Source organism: Baudoinia panamericana (genome assembly GCF_000338955.1).
Source record: "Baudoinia panamericana UAMH 10762 unplaced genomic scaffold BAUCOscaffold_12, whole genome shotgun sequence".
NCBI classification, from domain to species: Eukaryota; Fungi; Ascomycota; class Dothideomycetes; order Mycosphaerellales; family Teratosphaeriaceae; genus Baudoinia; species Baudoinia panamericana.
In genome coordinates this window covers 375407-396091 of record NW_006911268.1, presented here as the reverse complement: position 1 = coordinate 396091, position 20685 = coordinate 375407, and the positions used below count along the sequence as shown (strand labels likewise).

The following is a 20685-nucleotide window of genomic DNA, read 5'->3' as shown; positions in this document are numbered from 1 at the left end:
TTGAGTGTTACATAGGCAAACCTCTTGGCCATGGCAACGCACGGATCGTCATCTTCATCCTCCTCATCAACCGCTCGAGCCTTGCCCTTTCCGGCGCATTCCTGCTCATGTAGCTCGGGCAAGGCAACTGCGCTATCCGGAGGGCTCGGCGTGGCCGTGCTGCCCCCTTCACTAGCTGGAGAATAGATGTTTCCGGCATTGTACGCTTTCAAGATCCGACCCAGATCCGCTTCGTCAATTTGGCTCCAGTCGATGTTATTAATTGAAGGAACATCATGAGCCGTACTGAAGGTGCCATGCGAAAGCGACGAGAACCGTGCGTTCTCTGCAGTAGTCGGCGACAGTGCATTGCGCGCCGAAGACGCCTGAGATGATGTCGAGGGTTGGAAAGGGTCGACTTCCGGGGATGGCAATTCAACGCCTTCCAGTCCGTTGGTGTTCACCTTCAAGCCAAATTTTGCCACAGGGCCAGCAACTGGCGACCGCACGCGAAAATGAGCAGGCTTTCCAGCAGAGGACGATTCCGGCTTGGAAACCTTGGCTCGTGATTTGCTGCTCGGAGACACCAAGCTTAACCTTGAGTGAATGATCGATTCGAGTAAAATTGTTTCGAGTTGATCTTCACGGCTTTCTTCGGTTTGACCATGTTCTTGAATGGCGTCCGAGCGAGGTGCTTGCTTGCGTAGCTTGCCGCTTGCTCTTCTGAGCGTCGCATTTGCAGCTGCAACTTTTGGGCTGGCTGCATCTTCTGCTGCTCCCGTGTCTTTCTGCTTCTTGGCAAGGCCGAAAGTGCTAGCGAACTTCTTCAGTGTGGGCATGCTCCCGAACTTGCAAAAGGATGCGTCGTCGCTCCTGCCGATAGACGCTTCAACCAGCGACGTTAACTGTACCGCAGAACGAACGAAGCCAGGCGGTTGCTGGGGGTATTAGTCGTACAAGACGAGTCAAAGTAGTCTTAGCCCAACATAGATGGTCGTGGTCTTGACTCAGCGGCAGTGGTGCAGAGCCTCCCTCAAAGCCGCGCTGTTGGGGAATGAGAGCCTACGGTACGAATGACAGCGAGATTCACCCTGAGGCCGCCATGTGAGCACAAGATGAAACCTACATAGCATCCAAAGAGGTGTAGCTTCCGAAGCTAGGCATAATGTGCTGTCCATTGCAAGGCTGAGGGATTGTAAGCGCGTAACCCAATCACGAGGTGTGGTAAGCGATGCCCCTCCACAAGCAAGGAAATATCAAACACGATGTGAGCGCCGACAAGGGGAAGTACAGCAGTATCCGACGTACAGCCTACATGCGCCGACCGCCAAGAGGCTGAACGTTGGAGCGTGGAATCTCTGACACTGAACACCCTCTACCACTACCACACCGATGTGCTCTCAATCGAAGCTCGAGGACGCCCACGAGTCTCCCACGAGTAGTTCAGGACACATTCGTAGCCTTGCGATGCGAACCTGTCTGGGCGACGATCGTTGGGAAAGCGGCTCAGCCTATTGGCGGAGGCATTGTTCGCTTCGGCCACCTGCACCGCCGCAGACTTTCAAGCTAGAGCTCCGGTGTGTATCCTCAGTCGCAACAGGCGAACTTGACCCTTAGGATACCCTCTTGACTCGATGGTGATGGCACTGACAGTCGAGACATGACGATGTGATCGAGTGTCTATTGCACGAAGGGCGGGAGGAGTAACGTAGTGGAAACCTTGCCAAAACGGACTCGTGCATGGCTCAGCAGGGAGTCCGCATTGTGTTTGGCGCCAAGTGTCGTTGCCCTGCCAGCCGGACTGTTTGCGCGGTAAGCTCTCAACCGTCTTCCTCGGCTTCGATACCGAACACGCGAGCATACATTCCACACTGACAACTTGGGACAACGCTCACCAGACGACATCGTTACTGCCACATCTCTTATAGCACCAATCAGCCAACTGTCACAATCAACACCATCGCCTAAGGCGCAATGCCTGCTGGCGCTGCGGCCTCCGATGGGCCGACAGTATCACTCTCGTGTACGCTTGATTAGACAACGTATTCGCAGCTTAGCTAACAGCCTTGTAGTTGCAAACAACTTCTGGGGCAAGGACGATGCTGGAGTTAACCCTCTCCTTGAGCGCATGCAAAATGCGAAAGTCACCGGCGATGAATTGAAAGCCTTCTACACCGCGCGAGCGCAGATCGAAGAAGAATATGCTCGAAAACTGCTTAACCTCGCGCGCAAGCCGCTGGGATCAAGCGAAGCAGGTACACTTCGTATGTCTCTCGATGTTGTCCGGGGCGAGTTGGAGACTATGGGAAAAGAGCATCAGAACATTGCCGGCAAGATGAAGAGCGAGCTGGAGGAGCCTCTTGCAGCCTTCCATGGCGGTATGAAGGAGCGCAGAAAAATTGTACAGGCCGGTATCGAGAAGCTGCTCAAGGTCAAGACGCAGCAAACGACGACAGTCAACAAGGCGCGCGACCGCTTCGAGCAGGATTGCTTGAAGATCAAGGGCTATCTTGCGCAAGGCCACATGGTGATGGGCCAAGAAGAACGCAAGAACAAGGCCAAGCTCGAAAAGACACAGATCCAGATGTCTGCAAACAGCAACGAGTACGAGCTGGCGGTCAAAGTGCTTGAAGAGACTACCGGCAAATGGAACCGTGAGTGGAAGGCCGCTTGCGACAAATTCCAGGATCTGGAGGAGGAGCGCATTGATTACTTCAAGAGTAGCCTGTGGAACTTCGCCAACATCGCTTCGACGGTCTGCGTCAGTGACGATGCGTCTTGCGAGAAGGTCCGCTTGTCCCTCGAAGACTGCGAGGTTGAGAAGGACATCATGAACTTCATTAAGGAGCGCGGTACCGGCCAAGAAATACCAGATCCGCCCAAGTACATCAACTTCTGTCGCGGCGATGCGGATGACGCGATGTCAAAGGCTGGGTCAGAGGACGGGGACTACTCGGTCGCTCAATTCCAACGCACGATCAACCCAGCCTTCAGGACATCGTCGCCACAGCCCAGTACTTTCGAGTCGCACCATGACCCGGACTCCAGCTTGCGGGACGATATGGGCATTCCTGGTCGCTCGTCCTTACAGGGTGACGAGTCGTTCAATGGTCGCAGCTCGCATGGCAGTGCCGCGCCTCCGCCACTGGCTCCAAGTCAAGCTTCAGCGGCGCCGGATCCGTACGCGAACCCATCTCAAGTTCCACATAATCCGTATCCGGCAGACGGTATGACACAGTTCTGTCGTATGGGTCCGCCTTCCGAACGTAGTTCAATCCCGTCGCCAACGCGTCCCGCCAGTCGTGACAGTCAAGATCATAGCGACTACTCTGCACCAACCTCCTTCTCCAGCATGGAGCCTACCAGCGGCCAGCAGTCGCCGATCAAGCAGTACAATGGCTCGAACATTTCTGGCGTATCCTCAAGTGCGGATGAAATGCAGGTGCAGAAGAAGCAGACCGGTTTCTTCAAGTCGCATAGTCCGTTCCGCCGGCGCAGCAATAAGAGCAAGGAGCCGATACAGCCTACCATGGCCGCTCCTAGTCATCGCAACACATGGACGCCAGCTACTGTCCGAGATACACCTCAGACGAGCCCAATTAAGCCTTTTGGAGTTGGCAACAGAGCAAGCACATGGCAACAGAAGCAGGCTTCACCGACTCCGGATCCGGATCCTGCTGACCCCCGTGCTGAGTACCAGCTGGGAATCGGCAACAATGTGTTCGACGTTGCGTCACCGGACAAGCGTAGCAAGCCGTCATCGAAGAACGACGCGCAGCAAGAGCTCGACCCGATCGCACAAGCACTCGCGGAGCTCAAGGGTGTCGCCAAGCAAGCTTCTGTGCGCCAGTCTGCAGACCGCCATTACGGCATGGCGACTCCAGCGCCCGGTACGCCTGGCTTTGATAGCAGAGGTATGCCCGCGGGTGCTGTACCCACGCCCTTTGCGAACCGAAGCAACGGCGCTACACCACCGCCAGCGTATGACAGTCCGGTCGTTAGTCGACTCGGCGCACCGCAGCCGGCTCATACAAGTAAGGAGATGCAGAGGACGACCGAGCGCTTTGTAAACCAGAAGCGCGACATGTTCAACTCTGGGGTTGCCACGAGGCCTGGCAGTACACTTGGACGCGGACAGGAGGCGCCTCGTGCAGCTTCGCCGCAGCCACTGCGTGCAACTAGCCCAAGACCCTTGATCAACAACGACCAGCGCCAGCAGTCTTACCGAGCTCCGTCCCCCAACCCGTACGCCGGTCAGTCAGCAGCCCGGCCGCGAGCGCAGTCTACAAGCCCGATCAAGCCGCAGCCGAACTATGGTGGATACAATTCCCGCGGCGGGTCGCCAGGCTATCAGATGCCGCGTGCTGCCTCGCCTAACCCGGCTTACGTCCGTCCTGCAGGCAATGCGGTAAACGGAGGGAGTAGCAGACCTACGAGCAGTCGCGGTTCTGACCACGGAGGTGGAGGCGCCATGGTCCTTGCTCCGGCTGGCAACCAAGATCCGTACGCCACTCAGCGTCCTGCTCCCAGAACCCAGGGTCAATTCTCCTACGAAGGCGGTCAAAGCACACAGCAGCTCGCATCCAGAAACCGGGCCCAGAGCGTTGGTACGCAGAGGCAATGCACCAGAGACGGCAAGCCTATTCTTCACTATGGTAAGTCTTGCAGCACATGAACCCATATTTTCCAGTCACTAACAGCTTTGTAGCGCGGGCCATGTACATGTACCAAGCGGCCATTCCTGAGGAACTCTCGTTCGCTAAGGGCGACGTTCTCGCCGTACTACGCCACCAAGATGATGGTTGGTGGGAGGCTGAAGTTTGCGGCAAGGATGACCGTGCTGGACTCGTTCCCAGCAACTACCTAAAAGCCTGCTAGCCGTGGTCTTCACCGAGCATGCGTGGTGGGCAGAAGAGGAGAACATAAGGCCCATGTGTCCACAAGAGGTGGGCATTGCGGCGGGCCATAGATCAAATGTTGGTGTGCAGGCGCAACACGGTGTTGACGTGGGTTCTGATCGCCAAACACCAGGCCAGCGATATATGGTGAGCAAGCGGGAGTCACTGTATACTAAACATTGAAGCGGGTCGCTTTTAAGCGGACGCATGTCCGTGCGAGTAATTACTGTCGCTAGCTTCACACATGGCGTGTCGTTCCTCCGCTTTCTGCACCTTTAAACCTTCCCCAAGTTACGTAAAGCCTGGACTCGATTCACATCTACTCGAGCGACGAAGCTTTAAACGAGTTGAACAATTCGTTTATTGGAACTATTATCCTCACGTTGCGACATCATGGCTTCGGCAACGATAGCAGGTGACCAGCATTTTGGGCCTGTATTCTTCTGGCGCGAGTTCGAAGAGCCATATGGCTTCATGTCACAGTGGTATGAAAGCCCGTTCGAGGTTGACGGCGTCACTTACCTCACAGCGGAAATGTGGATGATGATAGAGAAAGCGAGGCTGTTCGGCGATGAGGTAGCTACGATGGCTACTATGCTTACGCTACACAACGCTGACATTGTGCAGGAGATTGCACAGCAAATGATGCAGACGACCATCCCAGGCGAACATCAAGCGCTCGGGCGGAAGGCTAAGGGTTTCGATAGAAAGAAGTGCGCCATTGCGAGCTCCAATCCAGCTTTGTGGACTGTTAACTGACCATAACATCTACCACTTAGGTGGGATGATCGTAAACCTGCCGTATCGGAAATGGCATTCAAAGCCGGCGACTGATGGCCGTCTCGCAGATAAGTCCCGCATCGTCGAAGAAGGCAACTACCACAAATTCACCAAAAGCAAGAGCAATCCAGATATGCTTCGTATGTTGCTCGACACCGGTGACAGAGAGCTAGTCGAGGTATCTTCCTCGCCCTTCGCTGTTGCTCCGTTCTAGCTGGTACACTAAACTCATTTCTAGTCCAGTCCGGTCGACCGCATATGGGGCGTAGGTTTCGGTGCTGCGAATGCCGAAGAAAATCGCGCCGAGTGGGGCGAGAACAGGCTGGGCAAAGCGATTATGGCTGTGCGTGACCGGTTGAGGCAGGAAGGCCACCGGTAACGGATCGGTTAGATGATTGGATGCATCTTTGTTCCCCAACACCTCGCTAATCGAAGTAATACTGGCGCCAGCGAGTTTCATTCTCGCTGCAGGACAACAGTCAACGCCATGAAAATCAGCATGGCAGTCTTCAGCCACGGGTACTCGCTGAGCAGGATCGTTACATATCCGACCAACGGGATGTAACCGCGCACGCTGCCTATGACGTCCTGCCTTCGATTAAGATATGATTGCCCGCGTGCGTAAAGCTCGGTATCGTCCGCAGCATTGTTGTCGCCCTTGGTCAGTAGCTGTAATGGTGCGCTTCTGCCGTATGCGTCAGCACAGTACCTTCAAACACAACGGTGTTCTTGGCACACACCCTCCGCCGAATCGTTGGATGACCCTGTGTACGATCGGAATGTCCTTGCCTCGCACGTTGTAGACTACCACTTCGCCAACTTGTGTTTCCATGCCACGATTCCAAAGGAACAGTAGGTCACCGCGCTGAAAAGCTGGCTCCATACTTCCCGAGAGAACGACCACGATTGGTGAGGAGGAATTGGTAATCACTGAGAGACCTTTCCATAGCATGAACGCCGTCGAGAGTACTAGTGCAAAGTTGAGAACCTGGGCGGCCAGCTGGCGCGGTTGGAGGTTGGCGATCGAGCCGAGCATTGCGTCTATTCGCGAAAACCTGGCAGGGGCGCACTCAATTCTAGAGTATCATTGCAGATCACTCTTAGCTCCAAGATTATGTAGTGCGCGTCGGAGGACAGGAAGAAAGTCTGAGAACGTTGTGTGTGTTGCTGCATGCAAAGTGTTCTTCCACATCGGAGCGCGAAGCTTGGACCAGGTTAGTGAAGGCTCCCTTTCGCATCCTCACACTGTCTTGTCTCAGTATACCCAGACTTAATATCTCAACACGGAGCCGTAGTAGCGTGTTGCCCGGCACATTTGATCCCCTACCCTCTTACCGTCCATTCACAGCGTGGCAATCTACAAATTCATGCAATAGAATCAGAGGTGTTCGGGCTGGCTCATATGTAGGGTAGCTTCCTTGCACTTTCGTACAAACAGTCCAGACTGTCTCTTCGCTATGTTTCTCCTTTGCACGGCATTCGTCGAACAGGGCAGACTCGGCGCTGTTTACAATGCTCGGACTCTGTACAACCAGAATTGATCATGTTGTAGTGGTTGCAAGTGCAGCATCGTGGGTTTACGAACGAAGTTGGAGCCAAGCGAGTCCAATTTATTGGGTACGAAGACGCTTCGCAAACCAGTCGCTCAAAGGGGGCTAACCCGTGAACGAGTGTAGCGAGACGTCTAAGCTTGCTGTTGTTCTATACACAGTTCACCGTGAATTGGCACATGCAGGAGGTGACGAGTCTCTCGGAAGCCTTCGATCCCCCAATGAACGCCGCGCTAAGTGGACAAGTCGACCGCAATGCACTGTCGTGATTCACCAGAAGGAGCACCACTGCGACCACTGTCAGCTGCTGATCGAATATCAGGTCACCTGGGTTAGACTCACCCCAATGTAATGCTGGCAGAGGTTCTCCAGATTCGTCGCCTCGCTGAGCAGCTTCTCCACTTGTTCGTCAACGTGTAGCTCGATCTCTTTCTTAAAGTCTCGGCCCGTCAACTTTTCCTTCACACGGCTGAGAACCTGCAATGCCCGCGCGTTCTGTACCTCCTTCTCCGCCGGGTCCGGATTCCCGCCGTTGACCTGTGCAATGCTCAACCTACCGCCGCGGTGATAAGAGCCGCCAGGGCGCTCGCCTATGGCACCTGGCTCGCCTCCTATGACGCTGGGCCGACGACCCTCTTGCGGCGCGGGCGCAGCTACCGAGGAGCGGCGCTCGGAGGGGAAAGAAGGTTCAGGCGGGGATTCGCGGGTGCCGAGACGCCACGTGAGGAGAGGATCGTGGATAAAGGCCTCGAGCACGGCCATGAGGGACTCTTTGTTGCCTCTCAGAAGCCTCATGACATGCTCACAGGTCGTCCTGAAGCTGCCCTCAATGTTGCTGACTTCCATTGCGAAGGTCAACATTCTCGTCAGGCGGAAAGGCACTCGTTCAGGGTACTTTTCACGATGCATGGCCACTTCGAAACAGTCGCCGAAGTCGATGTGGATGACCTTACCCGTTATGCGGTCTAGCATGAGGTTGGAAGGATGACGGTCCCCTAGTCCAAGAATGTAGCCTACCATTGACATGACGGCCAGTGAGCGAGTGTAATTCGTGCGTCGATCGAGCCAGGCCTCCGAGCTCTTGCTCTTCAGCCATAGCACTCGGTAGAGATCTTGACCTGTGGTGTTGTCAAGAGCGTACCCAAACACTTCGACCTTCTGCATTAGTGTGAGATTGTCATAATCAGGTGCCATCTGCAGCATTATACGGTGTTCGATGTTGAGCAAGATCTTGCGGCTCTCACGATATTCGCGGATCAGCACATGCAAGGTGTCGCTGTTCGGCACCCAGCCTAGCAGACCGGACTGTGTTGACAGCGGGATTGATGCGTAGCGCTGAATGTTGAGATGCCGCTTAAGACACTCCGGATCAGTCGCCAGCAACGTGTTGACCAGGCCAAACAGTTGCATGACTCGCTCATCTTGTCTGATGTCCTCATGACCTTTCAACAAGAAATCGTACCTGTTGCCGTCGTTTCCGCGCAGGGACAACTTGCGAGGCCTCTGCTTGGACGAGATGACGGTCGCAACTGGATCGAACGACTGAATCCGAACAATAGGCTTCCCGCTCTGGTATGTTCCGGGCACGGCGAGCTGCAAGTCATGCGCATGCTTCAACTCCGGTGAGACGTACTGCAGCTCCAAGCTCATCAATTGCGGCAATTGCCTGGCAATACGCTTGAACACTCCATAGTACAGGTCCCACGCCTGATTGAGGTCGCCGATCTCTTGCGTGGTCTTGTACGCTTCGCAGTAGTCTCTAGCTTCTGCCAGGTCGCGACCAAAGCTCTGGATGAACGATATCTCACGCAGTGTTTCGGGCCCTTTGCGCAGCATCTCGTGCAGCGGCTCGAGGGTAGCGAGCATGCCCTGAATGTCATGGTCGCCGAAGTACAACCGCGAAGCCTCCTCCAACCCTTCATGCCATAGCTCGTGCCACAGCACTGCAATACGAATGAGTTCATGACTGACGAGGCCGGCTTGCTCAACTAAGTCTGGACTGTGCTGACGCATCGCCTCCATAATCCGTGTAGCGAAGCGTGATCGATTGCCGCCGTCTGCCTTCATCGAGACGGTTAGCGGATAGACGAGCGCCTGAGGGTGCGCTCGGCCAACATCAACAAGTAAGTTGTGGATCGCATCCCGGACGATTTTGTTCGGCTGATTGATCCTAGCAATAAGCTGCGGTATCACCTCCAGCCATGTGTCCACGCTCACACTTGCTATACCCTGAGTGACACTGTGCGTAACCTCTTGATGCTTCCCATGCGCAAACCACAGCGTTAGCAGCCGGAGCGTGTCCTGCAAGGAACTGTAGGACGATAGCGCAATGGACTTGAAGAAGCCTTTAATGGCCGGAACAACGTACTCATTGACGGTCTCTCGGGAGATATCAGCCGATTCCCTGTCGGTGTTAGATGTCATCGATGTGACTACCTCGAAGTTCGCCAGCGCCCAAGCGTGCCATGCCTTATACCAGTTCTCATTGTACCGTGTGGCATGCGAGTATGAATATAAAACATCTTGGACATGGTCAGACTCCCAGTCACCGTCATGCAGCTTGATTTGCCAATCTCCCTGCTTCAAGTAGCAGCGTGCGAGCAGTATGCGCCATTCATCAAGCTCTGCCTTCTCTTTAGGCAGAGCAGTTGGATTGGTGGGTCCGAAAGGCGCTTGAACCCCATGAAGTCCATTCATGCCGTTGGCGCCGTTCACAAGCGTGTGGCTGCCGCTTACGATGCCAGCGGAAAGCGCTGCTCCGCGTTCCTCGTACTCACTCTTAAGCCGTCCCGTGAAATCTTTCAGCGCGCTCAATGCGCCTTCGCGGTGGTTATTGCTCCAGAGGAACTTGTAGATTGCGTACTGCACCGGGTACGGCGCTTCATGGACCTTGGTGATGCTGGCAGGCGAGACTATACTGCCTTGTCCACCCAATAGTGAGTTTAAACTCTTCTCCGCCAGACCGGTCCGCTGCGCTTTGCGGCAGATGGATGCGAATTTGATGTACATCTCCGTGTTCTCTTGCGGTGTAATGACAAGCGCGCGGACTTTCATCATACGCTGCCAGACTTCAACGTTCCTCTGACAGCCTTTGAGCCGCTTAGTCCAGGTCTCTCTCATCCGCTCCTGCTTGTCAAGATCGTTGGAGTGCTGCTTGTAAGTGATGATCTCCTCCAGCTCCGCAAGCATCTGCACGCGGACAATTACTCCGTACGCTCGGGTATACGACTCTCCCAGGAGCGCGCTAAGCTCCTGTTCGAGCCCTTCCCGCGCCCTTGTGATGTGCGCATGCGCTTCGTCGAACTGATTGCGGTGTATTGACAGGATGGCGCCAAAGAAGGAGCGGTCGGGCGAGGCTGGCTTCATCACGCCAAGATAGGTGTCCATAACTTCCCACTGTCCCATGCCCCACGCAGCCGCAGCCGCCAACGGTGCTATCGCCTTATGATGCTCATTCGAGGCATTGAGCCACTTGTCCTGCGCGATGGAGGAGAGCGTGTCCCACTCACCAAGAGCATGCAAACAGCGCATCTTTCCCATGATGACATCGAAACCTGCCTTCTCGCCTTCGTCTTTCTCTCGCTTTTGGTAGGCCATCAACGCTTCTTCCCAGCGCTGCAACTTCTCGAACCACGTCTCCTTGAGATCGACCTCGTTGAAGCCTTGCGCCTTACGGAGTATGCCAAAAGCCGCATCAGTCTGCTGCAACTGGTTGTTGATGCTAATGAGTGCCTCGACGGCACTCGCGCTTTGCTCGGCATTGAACTCGAGCTCCTTGTAGTGTAGCGCCTTAGCAAAAGCATGACATTTTGCCGCATATACACCCAGAGTACGGACGTCGATCGGCAAAGCCTTGTCGTCGTGCTCCATGAACTCCGCCAGGTTGAGCAGTATCTGCAAGATCTCTGGTGGGATCTGAGGCGACGTGAGAGCCACCTCGAGTGATCTGACCAGCTCCTCCTGGTACTGGTCGTACAGCTCCGTCCAGCAGCTGACAAACGCGCTGTTAAACAGACTTCGGGCTAAAGGCGGATAGATACTGGCCAACGGCGTGCAAGCCCGAAGAGCCTGTTGCGGCGACTCTTTCAACAGTTCGACTGACAGTCTCCGCATCCACTCTTGCCAGTCCTCCTTCGTCGACTTTTGGCTCGCCTCCCAAGCGTTCTTCAGGTGCTGCTGATTCACAGGAAGCTTCTTCGTAGCGATATCGGCCTGAAACGGGTCGTCATCCTCATCTCCGTAACGCTGGTCTGGGCTAAGATCCTGTGGTAAGGGCTCGTTCTTCCTTAGCTTGTTGACAATCAGCGTGTAAGTGGAGTACTGTATTCGCTGTTGCACCAAAACTTTGTCGATAGTAGGCACGAAGTGCAGGTAATCCGGTCCAAGCTGAAACACGAGAGCACACAATGTCTCCATCGCCGTCTGCCGCAAAGATTGATCACCCGCAGCCAGGACTCTCGACAACGGGTGAATGATCTTGGCTGCAAATTCGGAGATGTTGACTTGCTTGCTCATGCGTCCTATCGTTTCGATAGCAGCCTTTCGGACGTCCCGCGGTCGGGCCCTATCCGTGTCGAACATGCGGACGATTACAGGAATGATCAAGTGCATATACTCCTCTGCGCTGCTGCCGAAAACCAGAAATGCATGCAGCACCCTTTGACAAGCGGACTTGCCGGCTTCAGTCCTGGCGTCTGCATCCAGTACCCCAAGCATGAGTGGAAGCACGCCTGCAAGATAGACCTTGAACTCGCCCTCCAGGCTTCTGGCAACGCTCTCAATGAGTTGAAGCATTGTCGCTTGCAGTCGAACGCCTTTGGACCAGTAGTCGGACACGGCGTGAATGATCACAGGGAGATGGGGGCGAATATGCTGCCGCACAATCTTGACGAGTACGCTGAGCTGACTGAAGTAGCCCTCTAACCTCTCATCAGACGCCTCTCCCAGCACGCTCACTAAACCTGGCACGACCGTGTTGAGGAAGGGCACACACTTCATGCCCATGGTGGCATAGATGTTCATCACAGCCTCTACAACGGCCGAGTGATACTGCTTCAAGGTGTCCTCCTTCAGCATGGCCATCAGCGTGTTGATGACCACCGTTGGATAGTATTCCTCATTGCTCGGCGTAATCCCCTTCATGATAAGCGTGACGTCCGACTCAGCTTCTGCCTCTGCTCTGAGATTCGATTCCGGAGACTCTTCGACCACTTGTTGGTGCTTATACGGGTCCAGAGCACCCAGGATACCCATTAATCTTATGGTCTCGCGTCTGAGCGGCCCTGTTTCTTCGTGCTTCACAATGCCCACGAGTAGGTTGAGCAGCTGCGGGTGATCAATATACGGATCGATGACATAGCCGCTATTACTCGCTAGCTGCCCAAGTGTGCAGAGAGCGGCCTCGCGCTTCTTGTCCGAAGCCAAGTCCTGCAGACTCCGAATGATGATACCCATGAGGTCCGGGATGTACTTCTTCATCTCGTCGCCACCAACGGTAGCTAGATCGCCCAGGGTTCGCAGCGTAGTCGCGGCAACGTCAACATTTGCGTCTTCTGCCTTCGGGAGAAGCACCGTCACCATAGGATCGACATAAGGCTTGATGAGCTTGCTGCTTGCGCTGACCAGATGGCTGATGAGCTGTGCTGACTCGCGCTTGTTGTTCGGGTTGTTGCTGTACTCGATCTCCGTAAGCAATTGTATCAGCACTTTTCGCAGTGACGGGAAGACGTAAGCCGGGTTCACCGATGTTAGCCGGCCAATGATTGTCATGGCCGCCTCGCGGATCGCGAACTTCTCGTCATTCAGCGCGAGAAACAATGTGCGAACATTCTCTGCTTTCGCTAGGTGCCTATCGAAGCGAGTGTCGAGCGAAGCAAGCACTGTCTGCCGGATATCCGGTTGCGGGTCCGCAACGCCAACTGTGAGCAGCTTCTCAATGACATCCGAGACGACTTGGATTGCATGATGACTGGTCTGGTGCACGATCGGATCCCGAACGAAGAGCTGACAGCATGTCAAAGCGGCCGCCTTCCGGATGATGGGGTCGTCGTCATCGACGTAACGGATTGCAACGTCTCGAACAAATTCATTGAGCACATGCCCGCTAAAATCGAACGATCCCAGCGTGTGCAGAGCCAGGGCAACCTCATGGTCCTTGTGATCTTGATGCTGTGGGTCGCGCTGTTCACGCACGTCTTTAGTGTATATCGGAGGTAACCCCTGCCCCTGAGTCGGATGGCCCAGTGTCTGATATGGTCGACCACAGAGGGTCCGACTGAGCAGATCAAGCAGTTTCTCCTGGATCGTTGGCTTCACAGGCGGGATGTAATGCGCCATGTCCACTAATGCTTGCGTCAAGGCATCCGACAAGCCGCATGCGAAGATCGGGTCGAGCAATGCTTCCATGTACTTGCTCAGCGTCTGACCCACGGCGATAGAGATCATGCTAATACACTCAAAGATTGGCGCCTCGTCCGTCAGCTTGCTCCGGTTTTTCACAGAAAGCGCTTCCCGGATGTGGAGAAGGATCGTGTCCAGGTAGGGTGCAATCTGCGACCCCACAGCGTGGGCAATCTTACCGATGGAGACGAAAGCCATGTTCCGTTGCTTCGGATCCTTGAGCAGGGTTTGTAGATGCTGCATTGAACGAGCCAGACAATCACGACAGAACTGCTGAGGTGCGTATGCTGCCAGTATCGGAATGATCTCAACGACGGTGCGCCTGATGGTGGGGTCTTTGTGCTCACGGTAAGACGGCGACAGAATGCGCTCACACACCTCCTTAAAGCGGTTGCCATGCATGAACATGCCACCCTGAATCAGTAGCTCCTTATAAGCCAGGAGTGAGCCGTGAATGCACTCGACGGTCCCTCTTCCGAAGCCTTGTTGAGCGGCTTCGAAGCTCCTCGTTAAGCATGTTTGCCGAGTCTGCTGATCTCTGGCAGCGAGCACCTTAAAGATCTCCCTCATGGTTTCCGCGGACGTCTCACGGATCACGACTTTCTGGTCGCGTAGTCCTTCCCAGAGGTTAACTAGAATCTGCGCGGCCACTTGAAATGTTTGGGGACCGTTGTGACGAGCCATTTCGCGAAGAATAAGAACCGCAGCAAACCTTCTGTTCTCGTTGCGCTCTGACGTAAGCCATTCGAGCGCGTGCCTAACTTCCGCATCGACAAGCTCATTGGACAGAGCGCCACCTGGCGCTGCAAGTCGGCCTAGACACTTCGCTGCGACGACCATAGCACTGGTGTCGCTACCTTCGAGTGTCCGTCTCAGTAAGGTGTTGAATTTCGTGACTTTCAATGCAGCATCGTCTCCCCTGAAGTCGATAAGGGCGTTAAGGGCGTAAAGCCCGCCCGTGCGCTCGTGCGTATCGATGCCGTTTATGACAAGATGGTTGATACGGCGATTGACATCGTCGTAGTATCTTGCAAATTCGGCCGGTAAGAGCTCGCGGAAGGCAGATGTCACCTGCTCGCCCAACCGCGCCGCCGCAGTCTGGCGAGTTGCATCATTACGCGCCTTGAGCTCGGAGAAGATGCCATCCAGATTATCTCTGTACGTTTGTTGAGCCATGACGGCGGACGGCCTGGGACTAAAGGTGGCGTAGCGTTACTGTCCCGCCGTTCATCGCTGCACTTCGTCCTCGCCCATTTGCACCATACTCCGCTCAGGTTTCGCGGATATTTTGACCACCTATTATGAACATTGAAGCTCTGTCAAACCAATCATGGCTGGCCTCTGCGTCGATATCGAAGCATGCAGTCACGCGAGGGCGGGTTCGGCCGTTTGAGCTAGCAGGGGTTGTGCAGATCTTCCGAGGCTAGCGCTGCCAGCAACGGTGTTTATCGGTTGTGTTTACTCCAGACGAGTCGCGTGCGCCAACGACAGCATCATTATCGGCTAAGAGCACAATTGCAACACGACGCCTCCATCACATCGCAGAGAGAAAACACACTAGAAAGCGCCGTTCTGTTCATCCTCAGCCATCGCGATGTCGCAAGAAACAGGACCCTTCTCAGTGCGCCGGCCCCGCGAGGTCTGTCGCACATCGTCCGTCGAGTCCTTATATGTCACATACTGACGATATCAACCACAGACGCTGGGCGTTGTTAGTCACAATGCCTCCGCCATCCCAATGCCAGCATCGGCCATGAAGCGATCAAGCTCCCAGAACAAGGTACAAGCGCCGTACACAACCAACCATGTGCGCACAACCTCCGCCTCACGTATGTCCCTTGCGCCGAACAGGCCCGCGCAGCCTGTATTCCAGCGATCATCTTCTGGCACAAACTTGGCAGATATGGGCTTCTCGACCGTGCAACGTCCAAGCACAGCGAACTTCTTCAACAGCACCGGCGGCAGGAAGAGCTATGCGCCGATCACAAGCACACCTGCGAATCCACTGCAGCTGCAAGACAGCACGCAGCGACGAAGCAGTGTGTACAGCGCCCGGCCTTCCGCAGGCCTCGGTCCAGCCGGGCATCAATCCTTCTTCGCGACCGCACCCCCTCAGAACGGCATCCCCACCGACCCGCGACGCTTACGAGACGCCAATACCCGCTCACAGATAGCTTCAGAGCTGCTCGAGTTTCTCGCGCAACGCAACTTTGAGATGGAGATGAAACACACTCTCACGCACAAAAGCATGAATTCTCCGACGCAGAAAGACTTCAACCTCATCTTCCAGTTTCTGTACCACTGCATCGACCCGTCGTATCGACTCCAGAAGAATATTGACGCCGAGGTTCCGCCTCTGCTGAAACAGCTTCGGTATCCATTTGAGAGGAACATTTCCAAGATGCAGTTAGCGGCTGTGGGTGGGAACAACTGGTCCACCTTTCTCGGCCTGCTGCACTGGATGATGAATTTGGCGAAGATGATGGAGCAATATTCGACGGGTATGTACGACGAGGCATGCACAGAAGCCGGCTACGATGTGAGCTCCGATCGCATTACGTTCCAGTTTCTGTCAGATGCATACAGAGAGTGGCTCTCAATCGAAGACGAAGATGATGATGAGGAGGAGGCAAAACGGCGTATCCAGCCACATATAGACGCCATGGCTGCAAGGTTCGAGCAAGCGAACCAAGCGAATCTGGAGCAGGTTCGGCAGCTTGAAGCGGAGAGCAAGGCGATGCAGGACCAGATCGATGAGCTCGCCAAGTCGACGTTGAAGCAGGCGGAACTGGACGAGATAATCAAGATTCTGGAGGAAGATCGGGAGAAGCTTGAAACGTACAACGCGTCGATGCAAGCGAAAGTGGAAAGATATCTCCAACGTGCCGAGCTACTGCAACAAGAGATCGAGAAGTGCGAAGCCGAAGTGCGAGAGGCGGAAAGCGAGCGCGACGAACTGCAGCGGAGAGTTGACGAGCAAGGCCTGAGCGTGCAGGATATCGACCGGATGAACTCAGAGCGAGAGCGCTTGCAGAGGGGCGTGGAAGCGACGTCTCTGCGACTGGAAGAGGCGAAAGATCGGACGGCGAAGAAGGAGGCCGAGACGGGGGCGAAGCTAGATGAACTGGAGTCTATCGTTCAGCGGTTCAACAGTGTTGGGTATCAGGTTGGCATCATACCCTCTACTGCGGCAAACGCAAGAGGCATCGAGTACGAGATCTCACTTGCACTTATCACCGGCCCGGCCTTCACCACCTCCCAACTGGGCACTTCAGTGATCACCTCCAGCAATGACCGCCTCCTCCTCGACGCTACAACTGGCTACCTCCCCCACCACCTCCTCCCGCCCACAGCAACCTCCCTACAAGCCTCGCGCAAGTCACTCCAAGAGCTCCGCAAGGAGATTTCGGAACGGCGCAGTGTCGCGCTGGAAGAGGACATGGCGAAGCTGGATCTGTTGGACAAGACGAGAGAAGCGTTGGATGATAAGTACGCGGAGCTGGAGACTCTGAGACATAAAGTGAGAGCGGCGCAGGAGGAGTTTGAGAGGAGCAGAGAGATCACCGGAGCGCAGAATATGGCTTCGGATGCGCAGATCGAGCGCATGGAGAAGGAGTTGGCGCGGATGAGGGCTGGATTGGTGGAGAGTGTGCAGGTGATGGAGCAGACGGAGATGAGCACTAATCTTGAGTATGCTTCGCGCTCTGATCGTGAAGACGATGAAGCGATGAGCTAACGGAAGGTGCTTCACAGGTACGAACAACTTACCCTTCGCTCCTCAGCGTTGCGGGAAGATCTGCATACGGAACTGGAGCGGATGTTGAACGAAATTATCCGATTTAAGATCCATGTGCAGACAAGCTTAGAGGGCTATGAGGAGTTCGTTGCGCAGGAGGTGGAGAGGGAAATCGAGGAGGTGGACGTTGCAGGAGCCGAGACGGTGGATGTTAGCGCTGTGGATGGTGAAGTGGAGCGATAATGCGACATGGCCATGATCCTCTGGTGCTTCGACTTCGCAAAGCACGTTGGGATGTGGGTTTGGATGCGGCACGTTGCGATCGTGACCAGGCGCGTTACTCTTGGATGTGATACCCGTGGCAGCGATGAAGCTGTTTGTCGAAGTTTTTAAAGCACTTGATAGTAAATTGTAACGCTGTCGTTAACGATACCCAATGCCATTGTAGCCACTTGATTCGTAAAGCCTGCGTTATGATCTGCATTCGGTCGTCAAAGCAATGCACTTGGCGCCAACGGTTCCGTGTAGTTGTACGAAATCAAGTGGCTGAGGGAGCGCCACGCTGCATCTTCTGAACTTCAAGTCTTCTTACCGGCTTTGCGCTGTTCTAAGATGCATCTGGTTTGGATATCGGGGATTGAGTCCTGAGCGAATAGCGAGGTGGCGTGTCCCAATGCTCTGGTTCGGGATCCGCAGTGTGCCGTAAAACAAGGTCTTTGTGCAGATTCCAGGTCTGGGAATCCGCTACGCGAATGTCACACCTTAGCCCAGCTCCTCCACCACACGAGCCGAGGGCCGCAAACACGGGACGGAGTCGCGCACGATCGCGCCAACCAAATGGCAGACCTAGTAAGCGTCTGATATTGTGTGAAGATGGTATGCTGATGAATCACTTGGAGTTACCACTTGAACATACTATATGCTGACGCCCAAACAGGCACCTGGCTAAACTCCGATAGCTCTTCTACCGAAGCATCTGTCGCCACACCCAGTAACATAACACGGCTCGCCCGAGCCATAAAGCCTTTGAGCAGCGATGGCATCCCTCAGATCGTCTATTATCACTTCGGTGTTGGCGCAGGGGGCGGTGTGGTCGACAAACTCGCAGGCGCCACCGGTGGAGGTCTTGCCGAAATCGTCCGCGAAGGCTACAACTACATCGCAACGAACTGGATCCCCGGCGATGAGATCTACATCTTCGGCTTCTCCAGAGGCGCATACACCGCGCGAGCAATTGCAGGCTTGATTGGTGAGGTGGGTGTCCTGACGAACAAAGGCTTGCCGTACCTTGCGGAGATCTTTCGGGACGTGCAGCACAAGCACGATAAACGTTATGTACCGAAGAACCCTGACATACCTTTCCCGGATAAGCCGAGTGCCCTGGATCCGGCGTACAATCAGGAGTTGCAGCGGAGGCGCTTGACCAGGCTTTATGTTCCTATCAAAGTTATAGGCGTCTTCGACACTGTCGGAAGCCTTGGCTTTCCAAAGATTGGGTGGTTGCAGCGCGCCGGTTTGCAATCGAATGCTATGAGAGAGTTATCCTTCTATGACACGAGCCTCAGCAACTGTATAGAGTATGCTTTTCAGGCCTTGGCGTTGGACGAGCGGCGGTACGCCTTTCAGCCGACACTGTGGGAGAAGTTCGAAGACAACGAGACCGTCCTACGACAAGTCTGGTTCGCGGGGGCGCACGGTAACATCGGCGGAGCATATGAGGATCAGCAAATGGCGACAACAACCCTAGCCTGGATGATGGCGCAGTGTCAACAATTCCTGGATTTTGATGTCGACTACCTCATGGACCAATGGGAAGCCGCAGAGGACTATTACGAAAGACATGACCAAAAAGTAAGACCCTGGGCTTTCGGGAAGACCTTTACCGGGGTTGGTGGCATCTATGCTCTTGGTGGATCAAAAGTCCGGACGCCTGGGCGGTATTGCGCGGTAGATCCTTACAACGGCCGGCAGACGCGCGACCCGTTGATTGATACATGTGAGTACATACATCCGTCTGTCAGAGCGCGCATCAAGCTTGGTGGGCCAGGGTTGGAGGACCGTGGCCGGTACGAGTGCGAAGCCCTACGTGATTGGAAACTGATGATCGAGGCTCGTGACGACGGCGGAAAGTTACCGGACGTCTTCTGGAGGTCAAGAGCTCGGCCTGAAGAAGGGTTCGCGAAGATTCTGCCTGAAGCGCCATTGGCTCAGCTGGAGACTGAGTTGCTCCAATACGACCCAGAGACAAGAGACTACGTACTCAGACCTGCCGGAGTGCGTCAACGGAGGAGCACGCGAGATCGAAGCCGGAGGCGTCCGGCTGACTGAGGCGTACATACCTGAAGTGACGGAGACACCGCGGACTTATGAGCGTCATGGAAGACTCCGTCGAAGCGCATAGGTATTTGTGAGCGCACATGCCTTAAGTCGACGCCGGCCGGAGTGTTGATGAGCAAGCGCTTCGTTGTCATTAGATCGGGGACGCTATGATTAAGCTGCGCTCACTTAGGCTTGGGCTTTCGAATCATGACCGAGCCATTGTCTTGCAACTGCCAGCCGACGCCGCCCTTCACAAGGTCGTGCCAGGCGGCATCGGCTGTCCGTTCGACGAAGGCTTTGTCAGCGTTCAAATAACCGCGACCCAAGCACTTAAGAGAATGCATTCGCATCTGTTCGACAGCAAAGTCGATCAATGAGCGCAAGTATCCGTCCACAAGCCGGCGGGTCCGCCAGAAACGTACCCAGTCGTCGTGTACAAGGGCCGCCAAGACTGTATCTACTCCGCGATCCCGAAGTCCGTACCGGTGTCTAACCTCGAAGGCGTCCGTGAGTTTGTACTGCCGGCATGCGAGATCAAGGATCCGATAGCTCACCAAATCGTGGAGCTCGGTGGACGATAGCGGCGTGACTGTGTGAATATCGTTCAGAAGGTACAGCAATGCAGGCTGGTATGACTCCCAGTGTCGAGTTAGAATGCTGGCCTGCACCATGAAGATGTACGCCCGCTGGGCGAAGTGGTCACGGCGATGGGAGCCTAATATGCCCTCGCGGAGCTTACGCATCGCCATCAAGATATTTGGCATATCATTGTGACGCTCTGTGGCGGACGGCTGTCGTGGACGAGCAGGTCTCTCCTCGTTTCTAGAGTTAAGAGTGAAGTGCGGTGGATTATGTTGAAGCGACAATGCCGCAAAGGCCTTCTCCAGCTCCTCTCCGCCACCGGAAGAGGCGATGAACTTCATATATCGATCCACAATTGTCTGAAAATATGACTCCTGGACCCTGAAATCATGCAGTCTATCATATCGTTAGTTGTCGCGTACTGGAATGAGTAGTGTAGTGT

At 54.9% G+C, this 20685-nt stretch overlaps 6 protein-coding genes across 6 annotated transcripts; 4 read left to right on the top strand and 2 right to left on the bottom strand.

Annotated features, from left to right (window-relative positions):
- Positions 1-1732: 1732 nt before the first annotated feature.
- Positions 1733-4696, top strand: BAUCODRAFT_260500 (uncharacterized protein). Its single transcript, XM_007681892.1, has 3 exons — positions 1733-1791; positions 1878-2002; positions 2052-4696. Exons 2-3 carry the CDS (start codon positions 1954-1956, stop codon positions 4652-4654), a joined length of 2652 nt encoding a protein of 883 aa, XP_007680082.1. The 5' UTR covers positions 1733-1791; positions 1878-1953; the 3' UTR covers positions 4655-4696.
- Positions 4697-5167: 471 nt separating this feature from the next.
- On the top strand, positions 5168-6036 carry BAUCODRAFT_114602 (uncharacterized protein; the record flags this gene model as incomplete). The annotated part of the gene is made up of 5 exons (XM_007681891.1): positions 5168-5453; positions 5505-5590; positions 5657-5667; positions 5726-5835; positions 5896-6036. Exons 1-5 carry the CDS (start codon positions 5271-5273, stop codon positions 6034-6036), a joined length of 531 nt encoding a protein of 176 aa, XP_007680081.1. The 5' UTR covers positions 5168-5270.
- A 77-nt stretch (positions 6037-6113) lies between these two features.
- On the bottom strand, positions 6114-6693 carry BAUCODRAFT_125703 (uncharacterized protein; the record flags this gene model as incomplete). The annotated part of the gene is made up of 2 exons (XM_007681890.1): positions 6114-6342; positions 6398-6693. The coding sequence occupies 2 exons, from the start codon at positions 6691-6693 to the stop codon at positions 6114-6116; spliced, it is 525 nt and encodes a 174-aa protein (XP_007680080.1).
- Positions 6694-7477: 784 nt separating this feature from the next.
- BAUCODRAFT_76649 (uncharacterized protein) lies at positions 7478-14782 on the bottom strand (the record flags this gene model as incomplete). The annotated part of the gene is made up of 2 exons (XM_007681727.1): positions 7478-7495; positions 7550-14782. The coding sequence occupies 2 exons, from the start codon at positions 14780-14782 to the stop codon at positions 7478-7480; spliced, it is 7251 nt and encodes a 2416-aa protein (XP_007679917.1).
- Positions 14783-15090: 308 nt separating this feature from the next.
- BAUCODRAFT_133678 (uncharacterized protein) lies at positions 15091-17406 on the top strand. The gene is made up of 2 exons (XM_007681889.1): positions 15091-15245; positions 15306-17406. Exons 1-2 carry the CDS (start codon positions 15201-15203, stop codon positions 17340-17342), a joined length of 2082 nt encoding a protein of 693 aa, XP_007680079.1. The 5' UTR covers positions 15091-15200; the 3' UTR covers positions 17343-17406.
- A 517-nt stretch (positions 17407-17923) lies between these two features.
- Positions 17924-19926, top strand: BAUCODRAFT_95968 (uncharacterized protein). The gene is made up of 2 exons (XM_007681888.1): positions 17924-18218; positions 18280-19926. Exons 1-2 carry the CDS (start codon positions 18095-18097, stop codon positions 19668-19670), a joined length of 1515 nt encoding a protein of 504 aa, XP_007680078.1. The 5' UTR covers positions 17924-18094; the 3' UTR covers positions 19671-19926.
- Positions 19927-20685: the final 759 nt, after the last annotated feature.

Bases quoted from the DNA above. Each gene is read 5' to 3' on its own strand.
- BAUCODRAFT_260500 (XM_007681892.1), top strand. From the start codon at position 1,954: ATGCCTGCTGGCGCTGCGGCCTCCGATGGGCCGACAGTATCACTCTCG. The intron at 2,003-2,051 runs GTACGCTTGATT...ACAGCCTTGTAG, and splicing joins GCCGACAGTATCACTCTCGT to TTGCAAACAACTTCTGGGGC.
- BAUCODRAFT_133678 (XM_007681889.1), top strand. From the start codon at position 15,201: ATGTCGCAAGAAACAGGACCCTTCTCAGTGCGCCGGCCCCGCGAG. The intron at 15,246-15,305 runs GTCTGTCGCACA...TATCAACCACAG, and splicing joins CAGTGCGCCGGCCCCGCGAG to ACGCTGGGCGTTGTTAGTCA.
- BAUCODRAFT_95968 (XM_007681888.1), top strand. From the start codon at position 18,095: ATGTCACACCTTAGCCCAGCTCCTCCACCACACGAGCCGAGGGCCGCA. The intron at 18,219-18,279 runs GTATGCTGATGA...ACGCCCAAACAG, and splicing joins TCTGATATTGTGTGAAGATG to GCACCTGGCTAAACTCCGAT.